The sequence below is a fragment of the Magallana gigas genome, chromosome 3 (assembly GCF_963853765.1).
Source record: "Magallana gigas chromosome 3, xbMagGiga1.1, whole genome shotgun sequence".
Lineage (NCBI taxonomy): Eukaryota > Metazoa > Mollusca > Bivalvia > Ostreida > Ostreidae > Magallana > Magallana gigas.
Window position 1 is genome coordinate 2,672,255 of NC_088855.1, and position 20,784 is coordinate 2,693,038.

Here is a 20,784-nt window from a genome sequence, read left to right on the forward strand (position 1 = left end):
TGAACTATATGGTGGAGTTTTTGTCTTTTTTTTTAAACGAGAGTTTTTCTAAGTGATATAAGGTACGAATTATCAAGTAAAAGACAACATATAACAAGGGTTTTCATTGGTTTGTTTTTCCTGAACACGGCCAATAGGAAAATACATTCGGAACTCCTTGTGAAATACAACGCGCCAAAAGATAAAGACATGACGATGTAAACAATGCTCCAAGATGTTTCTGAAAGACTTCAAATCTGGATTTTATGACGCCGTCCGACATCAAGTAAGACTTAGCTAGCGAGTTTTATCTTCAACAGACGTTTCATTAGCCTTACTTCAAGATGGAAAACAAATGTATAGACGATAATTTACAGAAGATTAAATCACCATCTGTTTTTCTTGACAGCGAGTATTGGTACTGGTTGCATTTGACGTTGATGCTCTCTGTGCTTGTAAAATACTACAGGTAAATTATGTCTTATCAATTGCATCAAGCGTAACAAAACTATTCGAACATTTCATTGGTAACTTATGATAAATGAATGTAAGCCTAAATGTTTTCTTGTTGTTTTCAGTGTTTATTTCAGTCCGATCAGATTTTGTACACCATTGTCCCAGTAACAGGAAAGGAAAATTTACAACAAGCCTACATAGAAAACTCTGAAGGGGTATGTACTGTTTGTGCATTTCAACAGGTTAGGACCGTCACCAATCATCCAAATGGGTTTTAAATATATGTATAATGCTGTAAAACAAAAAATTGCGCATAGGGTATTTAAGTACAAACGTATGTGCCAATACTTTGTTGCAAAGAAATTTTAGGACAAGCACCATTTGCTTATTTTAACAAAATATTTCATGTTTGGATTGACAGTAAACCTACATTTGTAGCTTCAGTAATATAGCTCTCTCCCAAATGGTGCAAGCATACTTGCCAACCTCCAACATGTGAAAATCTGGTCATGACCAGATTTTGAAAGTAAAAAATCTGGTCATAGCGCGTAACGACATTCACGACATATTTACCATGCGTTTCATGGGTATATACAATAGAAATATGTGTTAAAACTTATGTGTAATACTTTATTGCAAAGAAGCATTTTAACTAACAGTTGCTGATTTTGAATTTTGTAAAGTGATCTGACACAGAAAATGGTAGGTTGTGTTCAGCAAAAAAAAAAAATGCAAAAAGAGTTTCTGCTACATTAAACTTGCTTTTGAACTCCGTAAATGATGGCATGAAAGTTGTAAGTGACTTAGAAGACTTTTGTGTATTAAAAAGCATTCTATATACGTACATAACTTAGCGTTTTTGAATGTTTAGTCAGATCATTTTGGGCACAAAATCCAATATTCAAATGTGCGTTACATAGAAAACAAAAGCCTCGTTTTGTACTCGATTACTTTGTTTTACCTATGGGAATTCATTTTCTAAGATATGTTGTTAGGTACAAAAATATCGTTTTCTTTTTGTTGGTTTTGATTCCGCTGGCCCCGATGAAGACCTTTTCTTATTGGAAGCCATCCAATTAATGATTTAAACCTTCGCTTAGTCAAAACAACTCACGATAATAAGTACACTTAATGTGTCTGTTATAGCCATCGGCATTGTTTACGCGTTACGTAATCCAGCTTGGGTTCATAACTGGAAGTCAACCGCGCAACGTAATTTACGAACCAAATCCGGAAATCGGGAAATTTTCGGGTTGTTCGACAAAAATCGGGTGAAAAGCATGACCCGCCGGGTCATAAAAAATAATCGGGTGAAGGGTTGAAAAATCGGGTGTGACCCGACGAAATCGGGTCAGTTGGCAAGTATGGGTGCAAGTGCTGGAGTGATTCACTAATTATGAATTTTCCATATTATACCCTTTTCTTAAATGATATTTAAGTAATAGAACAAGGTAAAATCGCTTATGTACACTCATGATATCAAGCCCATCAAAACTCTAAGCGTAAATCCCATAAAATGAAATGAGAACCATCATGGCCGCTGAAGAGGATGACTGGTACATGCTGGTGTGTTTTATCTGGTTTTAATTTATTTATGATTAGTTTGTTCAACTTAAATTTAAAAAATCATTTTATCTGAAGGAAGTCAAAATTAACATAAAAACAGTCTTTTTAGACTGAAGTTAGTTGCATTAAAAAAATAATTTTGCACCATTTATACCCAGATTCTATGGAATTGTAGCCCTCTCCAGTAAACAAAATAATATAAAAAAAATTGGAGAGGGCTTCATTAGGCCTAAAAAAAAAAGTTGTGTGTTTAGGGTAATCCGACCTAACCTACAAAAATGCCCCTATCCTACCATTTTTAGATGTCTGTTTTTATCCGATTGAGAATTTTATATTATTTTTATTTAAAAAAAACTGTTTTTAAATATGACCCTAGCAAATATTCTCCGGGTTCATGCAGAAAAAAATATGATAAAATTAAAAAAATCCCTACGTAACCTAATTTTTTCATCAGTGTTACCCTAAACACACAATTTTTTTTTATAGGCCTTACTGCAGCTACAGTGAACCCAAATTTCATTCTGTGTAAGCCCAAATTTCATACTGTGTAAGCCCAAATTTCATTCTGTGTAAGCCCGAATTTCACTCAGGCACAAACACGACTTTGATTTAAACCTTTTTTTCAAACACCTTCAAGAGAATAGCAATTTGAAAAAATAATGATACATCTGTAATATTGTTACATTACAATTTTCCATTGAACTTTGTATCCATGTTGACTTATTAAGCAGTAAACACAACAGAGGAATGAATGATATGTTTAAAGACTGCTCAGTAACAGGGATCTGCTTTACTGTAGGTCCGTCATGTGTTGATGATCAACTGTGGAGCTTCTATAGATGTGGTGGATGTTCTTCAGCCAGAGGAATGTGTGCGCTTCTACATTTGTGACAGGTAGGCACTAGAACTTTTATATCTAGTCTTTTCAATCGTGAGAAAGCAATAATTTTGGCCTGCAAAATATTTTTTTAGAAAACCCTGTATTTGCTTAACAGGTTTGATGTGCTGTGCTAATATTTCTGTATTATTTGGTTCTTTAAAAAGAAAGTTGCTAATCAAAACCATAGAATCTACATTGGCTGTTTTAAACAAAGTTTGTCCTCTTATATTGAAATTCTTGAATGAAGGATTGTGACAAATGTACACTGTCTGTAAAATGCAACTTACTATTGAGTAAAACAACAAAAGGATAGGATTTGTTGGTTAATTTTTATTGTTATAAGTTCTTATGGTTGATGATGATGATGATGATGATGATGATGATGATGATGATGATGATGATGATGATGATGATGATGATGATGATGATGATGATGATTTGTTCAGTCACAGGCCAGTGGATGTCCACAATGTGTTCAATGCGATCCAGGTCAAACTCCTAATGAAAGAGGAGGACTTTGATGATAATCCCGTCCCAGATTATGACAGCGTCTTCCGAGAGAATGAGGTCAGTGGTTGATGTTAATTTTTTTCACTTTCTCTTCAATGTTTAACTCAGTCAGATTGTAACTGTCATAACTAGCTGTTGATTTATGTAACAAGGTGCCACAGTAGATGCACTATCCAATCGGGGTGTATAAAGTCAATCAACACCCTTGTGTTTCACCTGCTCAAATGTTTACACATCTTGGATGTACAGATATTGGGTCCCTCCTATAATGAACTGGAGAGTTCTGCCCTCGTACATTTTTATGTGGCTCTCAAAATGTGGTACTCTGTTTTTCCTTTATTTTTTGTGCGTTGAGTCTTGCTTTTGTGTCATTGATTGGGTACTGAGCAAGAAACACTAGGGCTATCACCACTGCGACCACAGGCCCAGGGATCATCAGGTACCGGAGTGCCCTCCCCACGCTGGGCGGCTGCTGACACACCCCCACTCTGTACCCACCAAACCTGTCAAAGTGTACTAATTAGTACTCTTCCAGCACAGCATTGTGTGCAATCTAATTGTTTATTTTAAAAATCATCCATATATTTAAAAATCAGTCACCTGGTAGACCAATAAAATTTAAGTACTTTATTAAAAAAAATCAGGAATTCATATTATATTCAAATTTAGGCAGATGTAGCATACTTACTTTAATGCAAACTGGGACGATGCAACTGCAAACCCAGTGGCGAGCTTGTTGAAGAAAACGTAGAAGGAGTAGAATATGGCATCCCTGTGTTCACCATGTGTGATGTAAAACTCATCAATGACATCAGGCAGCATCGACCTTGAAAAGTATATATGAAAGTCAAGGATGAAGGTCAAAGCGTAATGAAAAATACTGAATAAGCATAAGTTAATGAATTTTTAGTAAGCAGTATTGAACAAATCTGAATGAATAAGAGTTGATTGTGAGTGTGTGAGTGTGAGTACCAGGGAAGGAGTAGAGAGACTGCGATACTTAATCCCGCCAGCACAAGGACCACGGTGTAAACGTAGAAATTGTCACCGAGGTACGACTGAGAGAGTAGGACGGGGATAAACAGCTGGGAAAAAAAATGTATAAACCTCAGAGTGGTGTTACATGAGCAGTTATTTCTTGATCAGTAATTTGAATAATAAATTTTTTTTGATTGTTCATACTAACCAGCATGCCAGCTGCAAAAGTTTTCTTCTTGCCGATCCTCTTTTGCACAAGATGCCAGATCGGAAGACTGCAAATGGTTGATGCCTTTTAATCAACAAATGATAAAGATCAACAGGAACCAAATTGAAATAAAATTTGATTTGATACTCAGAAGACATTGTGATATTATTTTGGATTGATACAGTTTTGATATTGTAGAAATTTGGTTTATGGGTATAGAGATTATGTAACAATGTATGTGGAGTTTACTGACATGTAGAAATAAACACTGGAATTGGTTACCATGATGATGGTTATGAAGGTGGAGAAGTGTCGGCCCATGCCCAGTGTGTGGGTACAGAACAGGGCCAGGTTACCCTGGGTTATCTGGAAAGTAAAACAGGTCATTGTCATAGGGACCAAGGTCATTATTAAAGGTCAAGGTCAGATATAACATTGGTTTTGAATGTTATTTGATTACATCGCATGGTACATGGTAATGAGTCTAATGACACACATTCAGAAAGACGACTCGGTGCATTAGTTCTCCTGGGAATGATTTTTGAACCTGATTACGTAAGACTAACTAGTAAAACTAACTCTGAAGAGAGAAGGTTTTGGCAACTTGTTTACTATTAGAATATTGAAAATATGTAAAATAAAAAATAAATGTCATGTTGATACATGTACATACAGAGATTGCCCGACAGAAGTTATACATGACAACCTACATGTTAGGATGAAATTTGAATGCTGTATGTGTACATACTGAGATTGCCACGGACAGAAACAGAACGGACATGGAGAGTTTCACGTACGGACGGAAAAACAGCACCTTCTGTAGTCCCAGGAAAAACCCATCCTCAGGCGCCATGTGGTTGACTGAGAGACAGTTTAAAACACTCATAAATAAGCATCATAATTGTATTCTTAAAGTATTTTCTGTATAAGTATTAGGCTTTGGGTGATGGTACTTGCCCTTTTGTTCCTTGGTTCCGTAGAAACAAATCAGGATACAGATGACATAGATACAGATAATGGTCACTGAGGCATCGTGGTAGGAGCCGATCTGATGACAGTACAGAAAATTTCATTAAAATGAAAGGCCTGATTGGAATTTAACATTTATTCACAATGGTTTGAGAAAGATCTGTATTGGAGGTATTTAATATATTTGATGCATCTAAGACTCATCCCATGCTAGTCTAAACTGACAAAATGTGCTACCTTTTACGGAAGACAGATCTTTCAAATGATTTTGCAGGAAAATGTCACAACATAAACTTATTGAAAAATACAAATTAAAGATGAAAGACAGAGCAATATGTTGCTTACTCAGATAGCAGAGCTTGGCTACCTACACCTGATTATTATACCTCCGCAAACGAAGTTTAGGGGGGTATATTGGTTTCACCCTGTCCGTCTGTCTGTCTGTCCGTCTGTCTGTCTGTCCGTCTGTCTGTAGACGCAACTTTGTCCCCCCTATAGAATTTTTTATTACTGCATGGAACAGTTTGAAAATTTGTACATATGTTGAACACCATCTGAAGATGTGCACCTGCAATTTTTTTTAAGATCAGACAAGATTTAATGATTTTATGACAGTATTCATTTTCCTTATTCTATATATTGTACACTAATGTTGAAAAGTAAGGGAGGTAATCCTTACAGATTTTATTAATTAATTAATAGAGAACACTCTAAAATATATTTATATAAATACATCCAGATGGAGTTTTTTGTCTTTATGTCTTAATAAAAAAAAATTATTTTTTATAAGTATTCTATCAACTGACAATGCAAAGTTTTTGTTTGTCAATGATAAATTCTTAGGAGCTAATGAGAACATCAAAGAAAAGTGTGGCTGAATTCATTTGTCCCAAGGGAGCCATTATCTGAGCCATGGCTCAGATGGAGCATGTGTTTAGGGGAAATTGATAATCTGTAAAATGGGTGATGGTTTTGGGGCTATTTTAAAACTGTTTCATGTAAACCAAAAGGTCTATCATTATAAGGAAATAAATAATATAATTATTAATAAAGAAGTTAAACTATTTTTTAGAGGTTGTTTAAATTTATTTGTCAAGTAATTTGATGAAGTGACCCTATTGGGCATTAATTTAAATGAAATTCAAAATTACTGATATGATTGTAGTGTTTTGGCAATTTTAAAATTGTTTGTAATATTAAATTTTCTTTTTTACATATTTTTACATAGTATGGTAATTATGGTAATGTTTTGGGAGTTTATTAAATTTAACAAGCTCATCAAAGCAAATCATAGTCCTATGGGATCAATTTTCTGATATGGAGTTCAATTGTGCCATAGGAGAAAGTGAGGAAAATTTGAAACAACTAATTGCATCTGTCAAGACTCTTATTAGAAAGATATTGAAAGTTTTATCAACAGAAGAGCATTGCTTGGCTACCGGTATTTCTATTCACTGCAAAGGGAGGGGTTATTGTCATTTTGTTGGTTTTTCTTTAAATCAATTAAATTAAAAAAAGATATCATCAAATACATACATTTGTAAATGTATTACTGTTATAGATATGTATTTACAGTGAAATTCTGACAATTTTGATTTTAATTTTTCTTTGTTAACTATTTTTTTTTTTTTACAATTCTAGAATTTTTTTTTTGTATGTGTTCCAAACCTTAATTATTATTCAATTCAATTATTTGTCCCATTTGAAATTAGCCTAGCGGGGGTATTAGTCCCATTAGGACAGTTCTAGTTGATGTTGTCACCGGACGGTCAGCTGTGATTAAAGGAGGTAACACATACCTGATTGATGATGTTGTCACCGGATGGTGAGCTCTGATTGGAGGAGGATGACCCTTTTTCACATGATCCTGCCGTCCTGTGCTTTTTGATGAAATGACCTTGAATTATCACTCCAGTCATCACACCTATCGCCTCGGCAACCATTCCTGTAATCAAACAAAAGTAATTTAGTAGCTAGGACAACTGAGGCCTGTTCAGTAGAGTGCTTGTCTAAATTTCCCTATTCCTACAATACAAAAGCTCTGCTGGAAACGCCTCCTCCTGAGGAACTATGATGAAATAAAAGTTAACTAGTAGCAGGGTTACTATCTTTCTGTACACAGTAATGATACATTTACTGGACAGTCATTGACTTACTGTACACTGTAATGATACATTTACTGGACAGTCATTGACTTACTGTACACTGTAATGATACATTTACTGGACAGTCATTGACTTACTGTACACTGTAATGATACATTTACTGGACAGTCATTGACTTACTGTACACTGTAATGTTATGTTTACTGGACAGTCATTGACTTACTGTACACTGTAATGTTATGTTTACTGGACAGTCATTGACTTACTGTACACAGTAATGATACATTTACTGGACAGTCATTGACTTACTGTACACTGTAATGTTATGTTTACTGGACAGTCATTGACTTACTGTACACTGTAATGTTATGTTTACTGGACAGTCATTGACTTATTGTACACTGTAATGTTATGTTTACTGGGTCATTGACTTACTGTACACTGTAATGTAAAGTTTACTGAGTCATTGACTTATTGTACACTGTAATGTTACGTTAAATGAGTCATTGACTTGTATACAGTATTGTTACGTTTACTGAGTCATTGCCCTACTGTACACAGTAATGTTACATTGACTTAATGTTCACAGTAATATTATGTTAACTGAGTCATTGACTTAATGTTCACAGTAATGTTAATTTTACTGGATCATTGACTTACTGTACTCTGTAATGTTATGTAAATATGTTTACTGGGTCATTGACTTACCGTACACTGTAATTTTAGGTTAACCGAGTCATTGACTTACTGTACACAGTAATGTTACCGTTACTGAGTCATTGACTTACTGTACTTGGTAATGTAACATTTACTGAGTCATTGACTTACTGTACACAGTAATGTTACGTTTACTGAGTCATTGACTTACTGTACACAGTAATGTTACGTTTACTGAGTCATTGACTTACTGTACACAGTAATGTTATGTTTACTGAGTCATTGACTTACTGTACACAGTAATGTTATGTTTACTGAGTCATTGACTTACTGTACACAGTAATGTTATGTTGACTGAGTCATTGACTTATTGTACACAGTAATGTTATGTTTACTGTGTCATTGACTTACTGTACACAGTAATGTTACGTTTACTGAGTCATTGACTTACTGTACACAGTAATGTTATGTTTACTGAGTCATTGACTTACTGTACACTGTAATGTTACGTTTATTGAGCCATTGTCTAACTGTACACAGTAATGTTATGTTTACTGAGTCATTGACTTACTGTTCTCGGTAATGTTACGTTTACTGAGTCAGTGACTTAGTGTACACAGTAATGTTACATTTACTGAGTCACTGACTTACTGTACACTGTAATGTTACGTTTATTGAGCCATTGTCTAACTGTACACAGTAATGTTACGTTTACTGAGTCACTGACTTAACTGTACACTGAAACGTTATGTTTACTGAGTCATCGACTTACTGTACACTGTAATGTTACGTTTACTGAGTCATTGACTTACTGTAAACAGTAATGGAGTCCCTGTCTCTCTGATTCTCACTGAGACTCATGGTCATTGAGGTGTAAGGCACATGTACTCCCTGTAAACACGAGACATTTGTAATGAGGATTAGTGATGCTAAGGTTTGCCATAGGAGTGCAACATCTGAAAATAGTTAAACTTAAAATAAATTCCTGTTTGATAAAACGGATGTCAAAGTTATTTGCCTGAACTGTGATCTGATAGCAGTCGAATTTAAAAGGAGAATAATTACACACTACACTTTGTATTGCACTTTTACTTCAACATTTTAGTAAAGTCTGAGTTTGGAAAATTGTGGTAATGAAATATTCACTGCAAAGCGCTAAGGTTAAGATATTGACACAGTGAGAGGGGACTCACGGACAGAAATCCCTGAAACAGGCAGTAGAAGACCAGGTACCACCAGAGCTTTCCCTGCTGGCTGTAGTCGGGTACCGCCCAGAAACAGAGGTAGGTCACACAGGCAAAGGGCATGGTCAGCAAAATCCTGGCCACCCAAAAACAAAGAATAAAATTGGATTTGTTGGAATATGCAAAATATTTTAAATGCACAACATACGCAGTTTCCATTACAAATACATGTAAAAGAATCGGGTGATTTGACTGACAAAAGAATATTAAGATCGGAATTACCAAGGTTTGTACTTGCCCCAGGAGGAGGGTTTGGTCCTGTTGACCAGGTAACCACATACAGGGTCGGTCATGGCGTACCACAGCTTCCCTCCAAATACGATCACGGACACATGGGAGGGGTCAACCTTCACAGGGAGAAAAAGGACGTCATGCACAGAACTGAACAAGCAGTTCAAACGTGACTAAACTTTTCTATTGCTTTGAAAGATCTCCTTTGAATAATATTTTATTTTGGAAAAATAAGATCTGCCACTTTAATTTTAATTTTAGTACATATATTATGATGGGTTAATAAGGAAAGCCTCAAATTATTTTTTCGTAATGTATTGATTTCTTATTTTATATCCCTTATAGATAAATAATAATGGTCAGTTTGTGTCTATATTTGTAAATGAATTGCAATCAATGTTGAAATTCATTCATATTTGATAAACTTTAATTAATAAAAGATATATAGGTCAAAGGTTAAGGAAAAATTCAAGGTCATTCATCTGAGGTCATGGTTATAAAGATTTCATTGTAGCTTCTATTTCACCTTGTTTGTATTTTATAATACAGTTAAATATTTCATGTAAAGGTAATACAGACCTAAGTAATAAATCTATCGAGTAAATTATCACCTGTGCTACCTCCAGAAGGAAAATACTCATAAAGAATCCGAGCACAGTGCTCGTGATTTGATAGGGGGCGCCACCTATAGCGAAGCAGATCTTCCTCCAGACAGGAAGTGGCTGGGATTTCTCCCAGAATTCCCTAGTAGTAGCAGACTCCATATCTTCAGGAATCTGTGTGGAAAAGTATTGATATAGTCTGCATACCAGTGTAAAGTTCACTTTAGGACAAATCTTCAATTGCAATGAATTAATGGTAGTAAGATCGTGTGATTTCTGACAGATAGTGGTGTCCACAAACCTTATTATTATGTCTCTGCATTATGCAGAACAGTCACCACTGTAATTCCTGTCCAGTGATGCTGTCCATTCACTCCACTGATGAAAAACTGGACTGGATGTAATCCAATTACCTGATGATGAAGCTAGTTTAACAGTTCACTAGATGTCATACAGATAGTCTGTGTATCTTTGTCCTTGTAGATAAGTATGTACACAGATAACCAGTCGCCTCAGTCAGGGTGTACAGTTATCACACAACACCGGTACAGGTACACTGTCAACATGACATTCCTGTTTAAATGTCCAGTCTGTGAGTCTTAGCTTTGTAAACCAACACTGGACAGTGTCATATTGTGGTGCTTTGTTCAAACATTAGTTGGTTTCACAAAGGAAAGAAAGCTTCGGTGTCAGTACAACAGACCTTTAATAAGCTTGTGTAATGACAAGTTCAAAGGTGTACAGTTCTGACAAGTCAAAGCTAAAGATATGCATTTGCAATTGAAGTTATTTCAATCACGGTGAGATCAAGACGATCACTTAACAGAGTCCTCATTCTCATGACATGGAGATTCCTTAGACTACATGATTAATGAATGAGATGTTCTTAAGGAAATCTTTATAATATCACAAATAAGCATTGACAGTATAATTACTTTCTTATGCATATTTTAGAATGAATCATTATATTTAAAGGGAAAAATTTAATATATTGTGTAAATAATAGAGACACATTTAAAATATTTTTTAATTATACCCCCGCTCCGAAGGAGAGGGGGTATACTGTTTTACCCTTGTGTGTCTGTCTGTCTGTCCGTCCGGCCGGCCGTCCGGCCGTCTGTCTGTCTGTCTGTCTGTCTGTCCGTCCGTAACAAAAATTTCTGTTACATTTATCTCAGCAACTGTTTATCGCAGATGCTTGAAATTTTTACACAGTGTTTGTTAAGGCATGCCATATGGTGGGATATATTTTTGTACCAATTAGACATCAACTTCCTGTTAAATGACGACTTTGTTTATTTTTAGCAAAAATTTTCAAACAAATTTTTGTCAAAGAATTCCCAGCAACTGTTTATCGCAGATGCTTGAAATTTTTACACAGTATTTGTATAGGCATGCCATATCGTGGGATAAATTTTTGTTCTGATCAGAAGTCAACTTCCTGTTAAATGACGACTTTGTTTATTTTTAACCAAAATTTTCAAACAAATTTTTGTCAAAGAATTCTCAGCAACTGTTTATCGCAGATGCTTGAAATTTTTACACAGTATTTGTATAGGCATGCTATATCGTGGGATGTATTTTTGTACCAATCAGACGTCAACTTCCTGTTTAATGAGTACTTTGTTTATTTTTAACCAAAATTTTCAAACAAATTTTCGTCAAAGATTTCTTAGCAACTATTTATCGCAGATGGATGAAATTTTAACACACTATTTGTTTTGGCATGCCATATTGTGGGATATATTTTTGTATCAATCAGACGTCAACTTCCTGTAAAATGATGACTTTCCTTAATTTTTAACCAAAATTTTCAAACAAATTTTCATCAAAGATTTCTCAGCAACTGTTTATCGCAGATGCTTGAAATTTTCACACAGTTTTTGTTTTGGCATGCCATATTGTGGGATATATTTTTGTATCAATCGGACATCAACTTCCTGTTAAATAATGACTTTGTTTATTTTTAGCCAAAATATTCAAACAAATTTTCGTCAAAGATTTCTCAGCAGCTATTTATCGCAGATGCTTGAAATTTTTACACAGTGTTTGTTAAGGCATGCCATATCATGGGATATATTTTTGTATCAATCAGACGTCAACTTCCTGTTAAATGAGTACTTTGTTTATTTTAGCCAAAATTTTCAAACAAATTTTCCTCAAAGATTTCCCAGCAGCTATTTCTTACAGATGCTTGAAATTTTAACACACTATTTGTTTAGGCATGCCATATTGTTGGATATATTTCTGTACCAATCGGATGCCAGCTTTCTGTTAAATGTCGACTTTGCTTATTTTGCATATTCACATCAGAGCGGGGGTATCACTAGTGAGCATTGGCTCACAGATATCTTGTTCTTTATCAAGTTGTAACTGATGATAAAATTTCCATTAGTGCCACATTTATCTCTTGTAAACAAAGGTTGCACATGACCTGTTTGTGTTTTCTGACTCTATAAGCTGATCTTTTAAAAAACAATATGAGAAAAGTAACAGAAAATTATAATGGGGGATAATATTATGCCATATTTGGTTTAATTTATGTGAGTGGTTTTGATATCAGTTGGTCTTCTTTTTACTTGAAGTCTGATGATGATTCGGGTAATGACAGCGATGACTCAGAGAGGTCAGGAAAACGACGGAGATTTGACGATGCTTCCATCGAGAAGCGGAGAGAAAGGCGGCTATGGGAAGAAAACAGGTAAGTACAGCTAATCAGGAAAATTAATTGTAAATAGAGCTTTTTTGTTTTTATTTTGTTTTTTTAGACACGAAAACTTGGAAGAATATTTGATATATTGGTATTTGTATTAATGTTAACTCATACCAAATTGAGTAAAAAAAAACCAATCATTATTGTGCTGGTTGGAAATGAAAACAAATTTTTGATGTAATTAAACTAAATTATGTTTATCTCAGCACTGTCATATGTATATCTAAAACAATGCTTGCTTTTTGGGTCTGAATTGGTTTCAAAATGAAAGAAAAAAGGCACTGATATAAATGATATGAAATTTATTGAGAAAATGTTGTTTTGTTGCAGAACAAAGATTTTATTTGACTATACACAGTTCTCTACCTTTGGCACCTCGGTAAGAAAAAAAAATGAGAGAATAGTAGCAATGATTTCACTATTCAATCTCATAAAAACAATTTGCAGTTCTTAAAGATTGATATTACATGTATCTCTTTGTTTAATTAATTTTTTTTAATTTTTAGGCAGCTTTCATTATGTTTGAGTTAGCATGGAAGATGTCAAAAGACACAAATGATCTCTTATGGTAAGTTGTCTCCCTTGACACAGCTCGTATACATATAACTCCCCTGTAAATTCTTTTGTTTTTCTGAGAGGAGAGTTGTCTATACTAGACTATATTTATACTCCGGCTGTCTATACACCATGTATCTATTCTTAGGTTGTCTATACTTGGGGTGACGGACCAGTTCCTTCATTACAGAACAACAAGAGACAAATACATCAATGATATCATCAAACTACAGGCTCATGTGTCCAGACACAACCACAGGTAGATACAGGCAGTATGATAAAGACTACTGACATGTAGGTTAGAATTGAAATGTAATTACAGGTACTTTATACTGTAGATGTTAAACTAGGTGTGGTATAGAACCCAAGCTATCAAACACAGTTACAGGTTTGATATGTGAAACAAATTTATATACTGTATACAGGGTTATTTTCGCCTTGTGTAATTTTCACCCTTCTACACTTGCAAACAGTTTAACCCTGTCTTGAATTCACCCAGACACTGTTGTATTTAAAGAGAGATAATATGAGATATTAGAATTTGCCCAGTATTGAATTCGCCCATGGACAACGAAGGCGAAAGGGGCAAAAATAAAATGGAGACGAATATTTCCCTTTATGGAGTACAAGTCTTATCTTCTACGTTATCCTTGAAGGGGGGAGGAGGATAATAACTTGATATCGGTGAACTGCCTGAAGATTTCCTATGAGGACGAGCTACTTCTGAATCTATACCGACACTGGACGATATTTGAGAGCATTTGTCACTCCATTGGAACAGCATGCAAGTTCCGAATCTGGACCCTCAAAGGACAGAAAAGATTGCACGAATTCTTGGCAGAGATGGGGTATGGAGATAATAAATGTTTGTTATAACAATTTTTTTTTTGTAAAATCTATTATACCGGTAAGTTAAAAACAGAGAGTTGTTCTGCTTTGAATACGATAGCGTTATAATTACATGTATTATTGTCATTTTCTTTAACATTGTCTATTAACTGTTGTATATGTTTATTGCCTCTGACTATGTATGCTGCACATTGAATACTTATGCTATATTGCTATAGATTACCACTGACACAGTGCAAACAAAAGTTCTCTTCCATGGACTCCACATTAAAGAAAAACATCAAAGGCATGATACAGGAACACATGGATAAATACGGGTAATTTATGAATACAGAAATTCGTTTGGATGAATAGAAGAATTTATTGTACATTATATTTAAAATATTTACGAATACGTGAATAATGATAAGTAAAATAAGAAAAATGGATCAATAGGATAAATTGTTCTACCACATGATACACGTGCGAGAGCATATTGGAACATATGGGAAAATGGATGTACTACACAATGAAAGAACAAAATTCATATATAATGTCAGTCTCTTATAGACCTGCAGAATAAATACAGCAACTAAAAGATAGGAGACCTGTAACCTTAGTGTGTTTGAGAGTGTACGCTGATGTCATTTGTAGGTTAGAGGCGGACGATGTAGTGATCCCATCATACAACGCTCAGTACGGGTTCAAGAACAAACTCTGTGCAGCCGATGTCACACTGGCCTGTTCTGCCACACTAGAGTCCATTGTAGGTTTCTTGGACCCTTTTATATTCTGGAGTTAAATGCGATTATGATCTTAATGTGATGCAGTTTACATGAATTTTTAAAAGAATTTGAAATGCTTGAAGTGAAAGTTTTGGTGAAAAATCAGATAGAAAGATTTTTAAGATGATTTTAGAATGAATATTTCTCAGAGGTTTTTTTTTTCCTGATTTTTGTAAGTAAAGTTTATTTGCAAAAATTATTAATTCACGAATTAATTGTAAAAGTATTATTCTTGATTTATGTCTCTGGCAATTCACAGTATGAAGGATAATGAATCATTTTAGGCTAATATTTTCATTCTGCTTCATTGCAGGAAAAGGGAAATAGTCCTACAGACAATTTTCTCAAAGCTCTTGATGTTTTAAACAGGTAGGTATAATTGCCAGGATAAATTGATGTCACATCTCACTTTCACTGATTGCTTGCGAAATGAATAAGTATTGGAAATTAATTTTGAGTTTACTGTCTAGCGCCCCCTTCCTCTGTTAACCAAGGGTTTCTTAGCTGCAGGTCTGTAGCTCCTGGTCTGAAAAAATTTGGATGGACGACCTAGGAGCTACAGTGCCTCCCATATTAAAAATTTATGGCACACAAAAAATAGGGCTAATTTTGGATTGTTTATGGTTTCTGGCCTAATTCTCCTTACTGTTACATGAATTTTTAAAAGAATTTAAAATGCTTGACGTGAATGTTTTGGTGAAATATCAGATAGGAAGATTTTTAAAATGATTTTAGAATGAATATTTCTCAGAGGGTTTTTTAAATATTTGATTTTCTAGCAAACCTGTACTTGGAAAGACTTCCCAATGTATCTGATTATTTCCTAGATCCAACACGGATGCATTGGAGAAGGCCATAGATTTGGCTAGGAAGCAGCTGCAGGCTGTCGTCACTCAGATTCAAACCTTCCTCGATATCCACCAGGTCCTGTCCGCTGGGCCGTTCCTCTATACATTCATTCAAGAGGTTAGATATTAACAGTACATGAATCTGTTACAGTGTATTATGTGTAGATAGTTTGTTAAAGAACGTTTCAAAGCTGAAGTTTTAAATTTGATTTGGTGCAATTGGAAAAAAAAATATCTGTCATTACATTTGAATAAATTATTCATTTCAGGGTACTCAAGATGTGAAGTTTTTTTCCAAGCCCAACTGTTTGGTAAGGCTGGCTCGCTTTACACTGGAGGCTTACTGCTCAGTGGTATGTATCCTTGTATGTGTATAATTAGGCATCTACAACATGATGGGAATCATCATGCTAGGCAGGGACAAGGTAGAGATACTGTAAATTCCCAATTAAACTTGAGGAATTTATATCCGCGTAAAATCACGAGAGGCACCCCTCGCTGATTTTAAAATATCGCCATTGTTTCTGAGACCTGGGAACTATAAGAAATATTGATAAATGTTCCGCATTTGCAATTTTATATTCTTATGATTTGATACAAAACACTGGATCGTAGAATGAAGTACTCGCATAATATAAGGAACCTACAGTAATTATTGAAGGAATATTGAAGTGTTTCATTCACAATTTTAAAGTGATCTCAACTCCCATTTGGAAATTCCAAAACTTAATGCAAGTAGATATCTTGCACATGAAATACAAGAGATGGAAGAGGATGCCTCTTCATATTGTTATTAAGTACATGTAGATCTTGACTTATTTTAACTTTTGTCAGCACGTTGATTTTATGAACAGCTATTGTCAGTCACAGCTTACCTGTAGTTAATGTTATCAAGGACTCGGTGTAAAGCAAGAAAGAAAAAAATTATACTTATAAGGTACCTCACTACACCTACACTTATACTTTTTAAGACACTACGTCACAAGATGGTGATTTAAATGTTTTATTAAACTGTTTATATCGTTCAACTGGGTTGTAAATCGTCGTAGCTTAGTGGTTAAAGTATTGGGCTTCTAAACTGCAGATCATGAGTTCAAATCCGCCTGGAGCTTTTGTTCATGTTAACTGAATTAAATTTTTGAAAATGGAAGTATTCATCCAAAATTGCACATTTTTTTGCTTATTAGACTTAAATACTTCTTATCCATTATGATATCTATCATAATCAAGTAATTTTCTGCTGATTTGAGAAAATATTTCACGGTGTATTGAGCCAACTTATAATGAAATGGGTTTTAGCAGCCAAGAGTGCTCAAGATAAATATAGAGCAATGCATACACCTGATTACCATATTATGACAGATAAGGGTTGTATTCATGTATATGGTTTTAAACATTTTAATTTTATTGATTTATTTCAGACACGAAACAAGAAGGCGCGCTCCCTGCCCCTGGTTCTGGGGGCCCCTCTGGATGCTGACCAAGGGACGACTCTAGTCATTGGTATTCCCCCGCTACAACTGGACGAAGACAGGAAAAAGTAACCTACAACACAGCTTTGTAGCTGTCTCTGTTATACTGATTAGTGCATCCAATTAAGATAGCCTACAGTGCAGCTCTACAGCTGTCTCAGTTATATTGATAAAACTCTGTATTTCTAATCAGACATTTAACAGCAGTACAAAGACATTTAAACACAAGTTGCACTATAAGTTGATGGCATTAAAACAGCGATTATTAGAAACATTTGAGACTCATCTCATTTAAAATAAGAAATATCAAATTACTCATTTACACACATGTTATATTAATCAACAATCATTTGGATTTCCAGTTTTTTTGGCAAAGCCTTTGAACAAGCTGCAGCCAGTACCAACTCCAGGACTCTACACGACCAGTTTGACTCTTTCAGTAAGTTTACTTATCTACACGACCAGTTTGACTCTTTCAGTAAGTTTACACATCTACATGACCAGTTTGACTCTTTCAGTAAGTTTACACATTTACACGACCAGTTTGACTCTTTCAGTAAGTTTACACATGTACATGACCAGTTTGACTCTTTCAGTAAGTTAACTTATCTACACGACCTTTTTGACTCTTTCAGTAAGTTTACACATCTACATGACCAGTTTGACTCTTTCAGTAAGTTTACACATCTACATGACCTTTTTGACTCTTTCAGTAAGTTTACACATCTACATGACCAGTTTGACTCTTTCAGTAAGTTTACACATCTACATGACCTTTTTGACTCTTTCAGTAAGTTTACACATCTACATGACCAGTTTGACTCTTACAGTAAGTTTACACATCTACATGACAAGTTTGACTCTTTCAGTAAGTTTACACATTAACATGACCAGTTTGACTCTCTCAGTAAGTTTACACATTTACATGACCAGTTTGACTCTCTCAGTAAGTTTACATTAACATGACCAGTTTGACTCTTTCAGTAAGTTTACACATCTACATGACCAGTTTGACTCTTTCAGTAAGTTTACACATCTACATGACCAGTTTGACTCTTTCAGTAAGTTTACACATTTACACGACCAGTTTGACTCTTACAGTAAGTTTACACATGTACATGACCATTTGACTCTTTCAGTAAGTTTACACATTTACATGACCAGTTTGACTCTTTCAGTAAGTTTACACATCTACACGACCAGTTTGACTCTCAGTAAGTTTACACATGTACACGACCAGTTTGACTCTTTCAGTAAGTTTACACATTTACACGACCAGTTTGACTCTTTCAGTAAGTTTACACATCTATACGACCAGTTTGACTCTCTCAGTAAGTTTACACAACAATTTGGGCTTAGTAAGTTTATATATTTACACAACCAAGTTGACTCTCTTAGTAAGGTTACACATTTACACAACAAGTTTGACCCTTCCAGTATACTAAGAGATTTAAACAAACAATTTGACTTTTTCAGTAAATTAACACATCTACACAACCAATTAGACCTTTACAGTAATTGTACCCATTTAGGCAACCAGTTCGACACATTTACACAACCAGACAGATTCTCTCAGTAAGTTTAATTTTTACACAACCAGATTGACTCTTTCAGTAAACTACACATTTTCACAACCAGTTTGACTCTTTGACAAGATTTACATATTTTCACAACTAGTCTCGGTGTTTCATTAAGTTTACACATCTACACAACCAGTTTGAGTTTAATTAACTTTACAAAAATACATTACCATTTTTACTTACGTTAGCTTTATGAATATACAAGTCCAGTTTGACTTGCAATAGATGTCCACAAATGCCTGACTTATCATTTTTACCTGACCAATTCACCTCTCTCTCTCTCTTTTTCTCTCTCTCTCTCTCTCTCTCTCTCTCTCTTTCTCTCTCTCTCTCTCTCTCTCTCTGCTAGTAGAAATTATCATACAAAATTTTACATAGCAAACACTATGGTGCTTGTCTTTACAGTAATGGAGATGAAAGTTGAAGACAAGAGCAAGTTCTTTGATGCTTTGATCAGCCTGATGCAGTGAGGAGGGGATATGTCAGCCTCCGGGTGGCGGAATTGCCAGTCTACTGAATCATCAGTCTGGTTGATCCTGCACAGTCCTTCTATATTTATATCTTGTATGACTTTGGAATGTTAAACATTCCAAAAAATATTGTGGTTTCAAAGTGCTGTATAATTTTCAATAGATTTTTTAAAACAAACAATCTATGAATTATATGTATGGTTTTTAATTAATTTATCCACTCATTTGTGATATCAGATCATCTGTAGAAAATGAAATAAAGACAAAATGAAATGAAGTTGCTTGATTTTGTATAGGTGAGTGAATCAGTTTAATGTATTGCCATAACATTGATGGGATTATATCAAAAGAATTTGAATTTAAGTATGCCATATGCCTTAACATTCTGATATCAAACAAAATAGGAAATTCGTTTTTGAGCAAGTTTTGTTTTACAATCCAGCAAAGTAATGGGAATTGGGATCATATTGATTACCTTAATAGTTTTGATATTAGGTTGACCAGTGCTTATCAAATACACTTAACTGAATATATGAATTTTGATTAAGCTGTGAGTTCTAAGGTTCTGTGACCCTCAGCCTCAAAGTGGTTTTTTTTTTCATCATAAAAATGTAATGTCTTTAAGACTTCATAAATGAAATAAAAAAATTAATGATGATATCTATGCATTTATAAAGGTATTGAACATTTTCCACGATGGATATAATGGAATAAATGTACATATTTAAAAAAAAAATATCGTTGGCTTGAACACCTTGACTTCAGATGTTCGTGGAACCACTAAGCCAAGAATTTTGTTGAATAACTTGTCGTGACTAAGCTCTGCGTCCCGCCTACTGTGGTGTACTATTTACACGGAAATTAGATACATGTAATTTACAAGTAAAGCAGCGTTAAATTCAGAATAATGGAATTTGTTATTATTGCATTAAGAATACGGATTGTTAGATATATTCCAGACAGTGAGTTCAAGTGTTTCTTCAGCCATCTGCTATGAACGTTATAAACACAATCAAGACTGATATGTTCCTTTCCCATCGAAGATTTTCCATCATATCGCCATTTTTATGTACATGAATATCACCCTATGAGCAGGTCGATGATATTTTTTTTTATCAATGTTTCGTTGTTTCAATGCAAATGTCAAA

The 20,784-nt window shown here is 34.7% G+C and overlaps 2 protein-coding genes across 6 annotated transcripts; one reads left to right on the forward strand and one right to left on the reverse strand.

Annotated features, from left to right (window-relative positions):
* Window positions 1-111: 111 nt before the first annotated feature.
* On the forward strand, window positions 112-19,913 carry LOC105318721 (cell division control protein 45 homolog). Its single transcript, XM_011415960.4, has 18 exons — window positions 112-265; window positions 389-448; window positions 558-650; window positions 2,801-2,895; window positions 3,328-3,448; window positions 12,971-13,086; window positions 13,429-13,477; window positions 13,605-13,666; window positions 13,802-13,912; window positions 14,310-14,501; window positions 14,721-14,819; window positions 15,136-15,247; window positions 15,580-15,635; window positions 16,094-16,232; window positions 16,384-16,467; window positions 17,536-17,654; window positions 17,949-18,025; window positions 19,572-19,913. Exons 1-18 carry the CDS (start codon window positions 215-217, stop codon window positions 19,634-19,636), a joined length of 1,701 nt encoding a protein of 566 aa, XP_011414262.1. The 5' UTR covers window positions 112-214; the 3' UTR covers window positions 19,637-19,913.
* LOC105318719 (sodium-dependent lysophosphatidylcholine symporter 1-A) lies at window positions 3,442-11,493 on the reverse strand. Of its 5 annotated transcripts, XM_020063497.3 has the most exons (13): window positions 10,687-10,968; window positions 10,395-10,559; window positions 9,775-9,899; window positions 9,502-9,628; window positions 9,121-9,199; window positions 7,346-7,491; window positions 5,535-5,625; window positions 5,326-5,438; window positions 4,860-4,943; window positions 4,578-4,661; window positions 4,364-4,476; window positions 4,080-4,217; window positions 3,442-3,894 (listed from the first exon to the last, which is right to left on the reverse strand). In XM_020063497.3, the coding sequence occupies exons 1-13, from the start codon at window positions 10,705-10,707 to the stop codon at window positions 3,702-3,704; spliced, it is 1,479 nt and encodes a 492-aa protein (XP_019919056.3). In that variant the 5' UTR covers window positions 10,708-10,968; the 3' UTR covers window positions 3,442-3,701. The 5 variants fall into 5 exon arrangements, 3 of the variants coding, with proteins under 3 accessions (XP_019919056.3, XP_065934134.1, XP_065934133.1); XM_066078062.1 differs by lacking the exon at window positions 4,364-4,476 and having other exon boundaries at window positions 4,831-4,943; window positions 10,687-10,978; XM_066078061.1 differs by lacking the exon at window positions 4,860-4,943 and having other exon boundaries at window positions 10,687-10,970.
* Window positions 19,914-20,784: the final 871 nt, after the last annotated feature.

Bases quoted from the DNA above. Each gene is read 5' to 3' on its own strand.
- LOC105318721 (XM_011415960.4), top strand. From the start codon at position 215: ATGTTTCTGAAAGACTTCAAATCTGGATTTTATGACGCCGTCCGACAT. The intron at 3,449-12,970 runs GTCAGTGGTTGA...TTTTACTTGAAG, and splicing joins GCGTCTTCCGAGAGAATGAG to TCTGATGATGATTCGGGTAA. The intron at 17,655-17,948 runs GTAACCTACAAC...TTGGATTTCCAG, and splicing joins CTGGACGAAGACAGGAAAAA to TTTTTTTGGCAAAGCCTTTG.
- LOC105318719 (XM_020063497.3), bottom strand. From the start codon at position 10,707: ATGCAGAGACATAATAATAAG. The intron at 5,439-5,534 runs GCAAGTACCATC...ACTGTCTCTCAG, and splicing joins CGGAACCAAGGAACAAAAGG to TCAACCACATGGCGCCTGAG. The intron at 3,895-4,079 runs GTAAGTATGCTA...ACACTTTGACAG, and splicing joins TCGTCCCAGTTTGCATTAAA to GTTTGGTGGGTACAGAGTGG.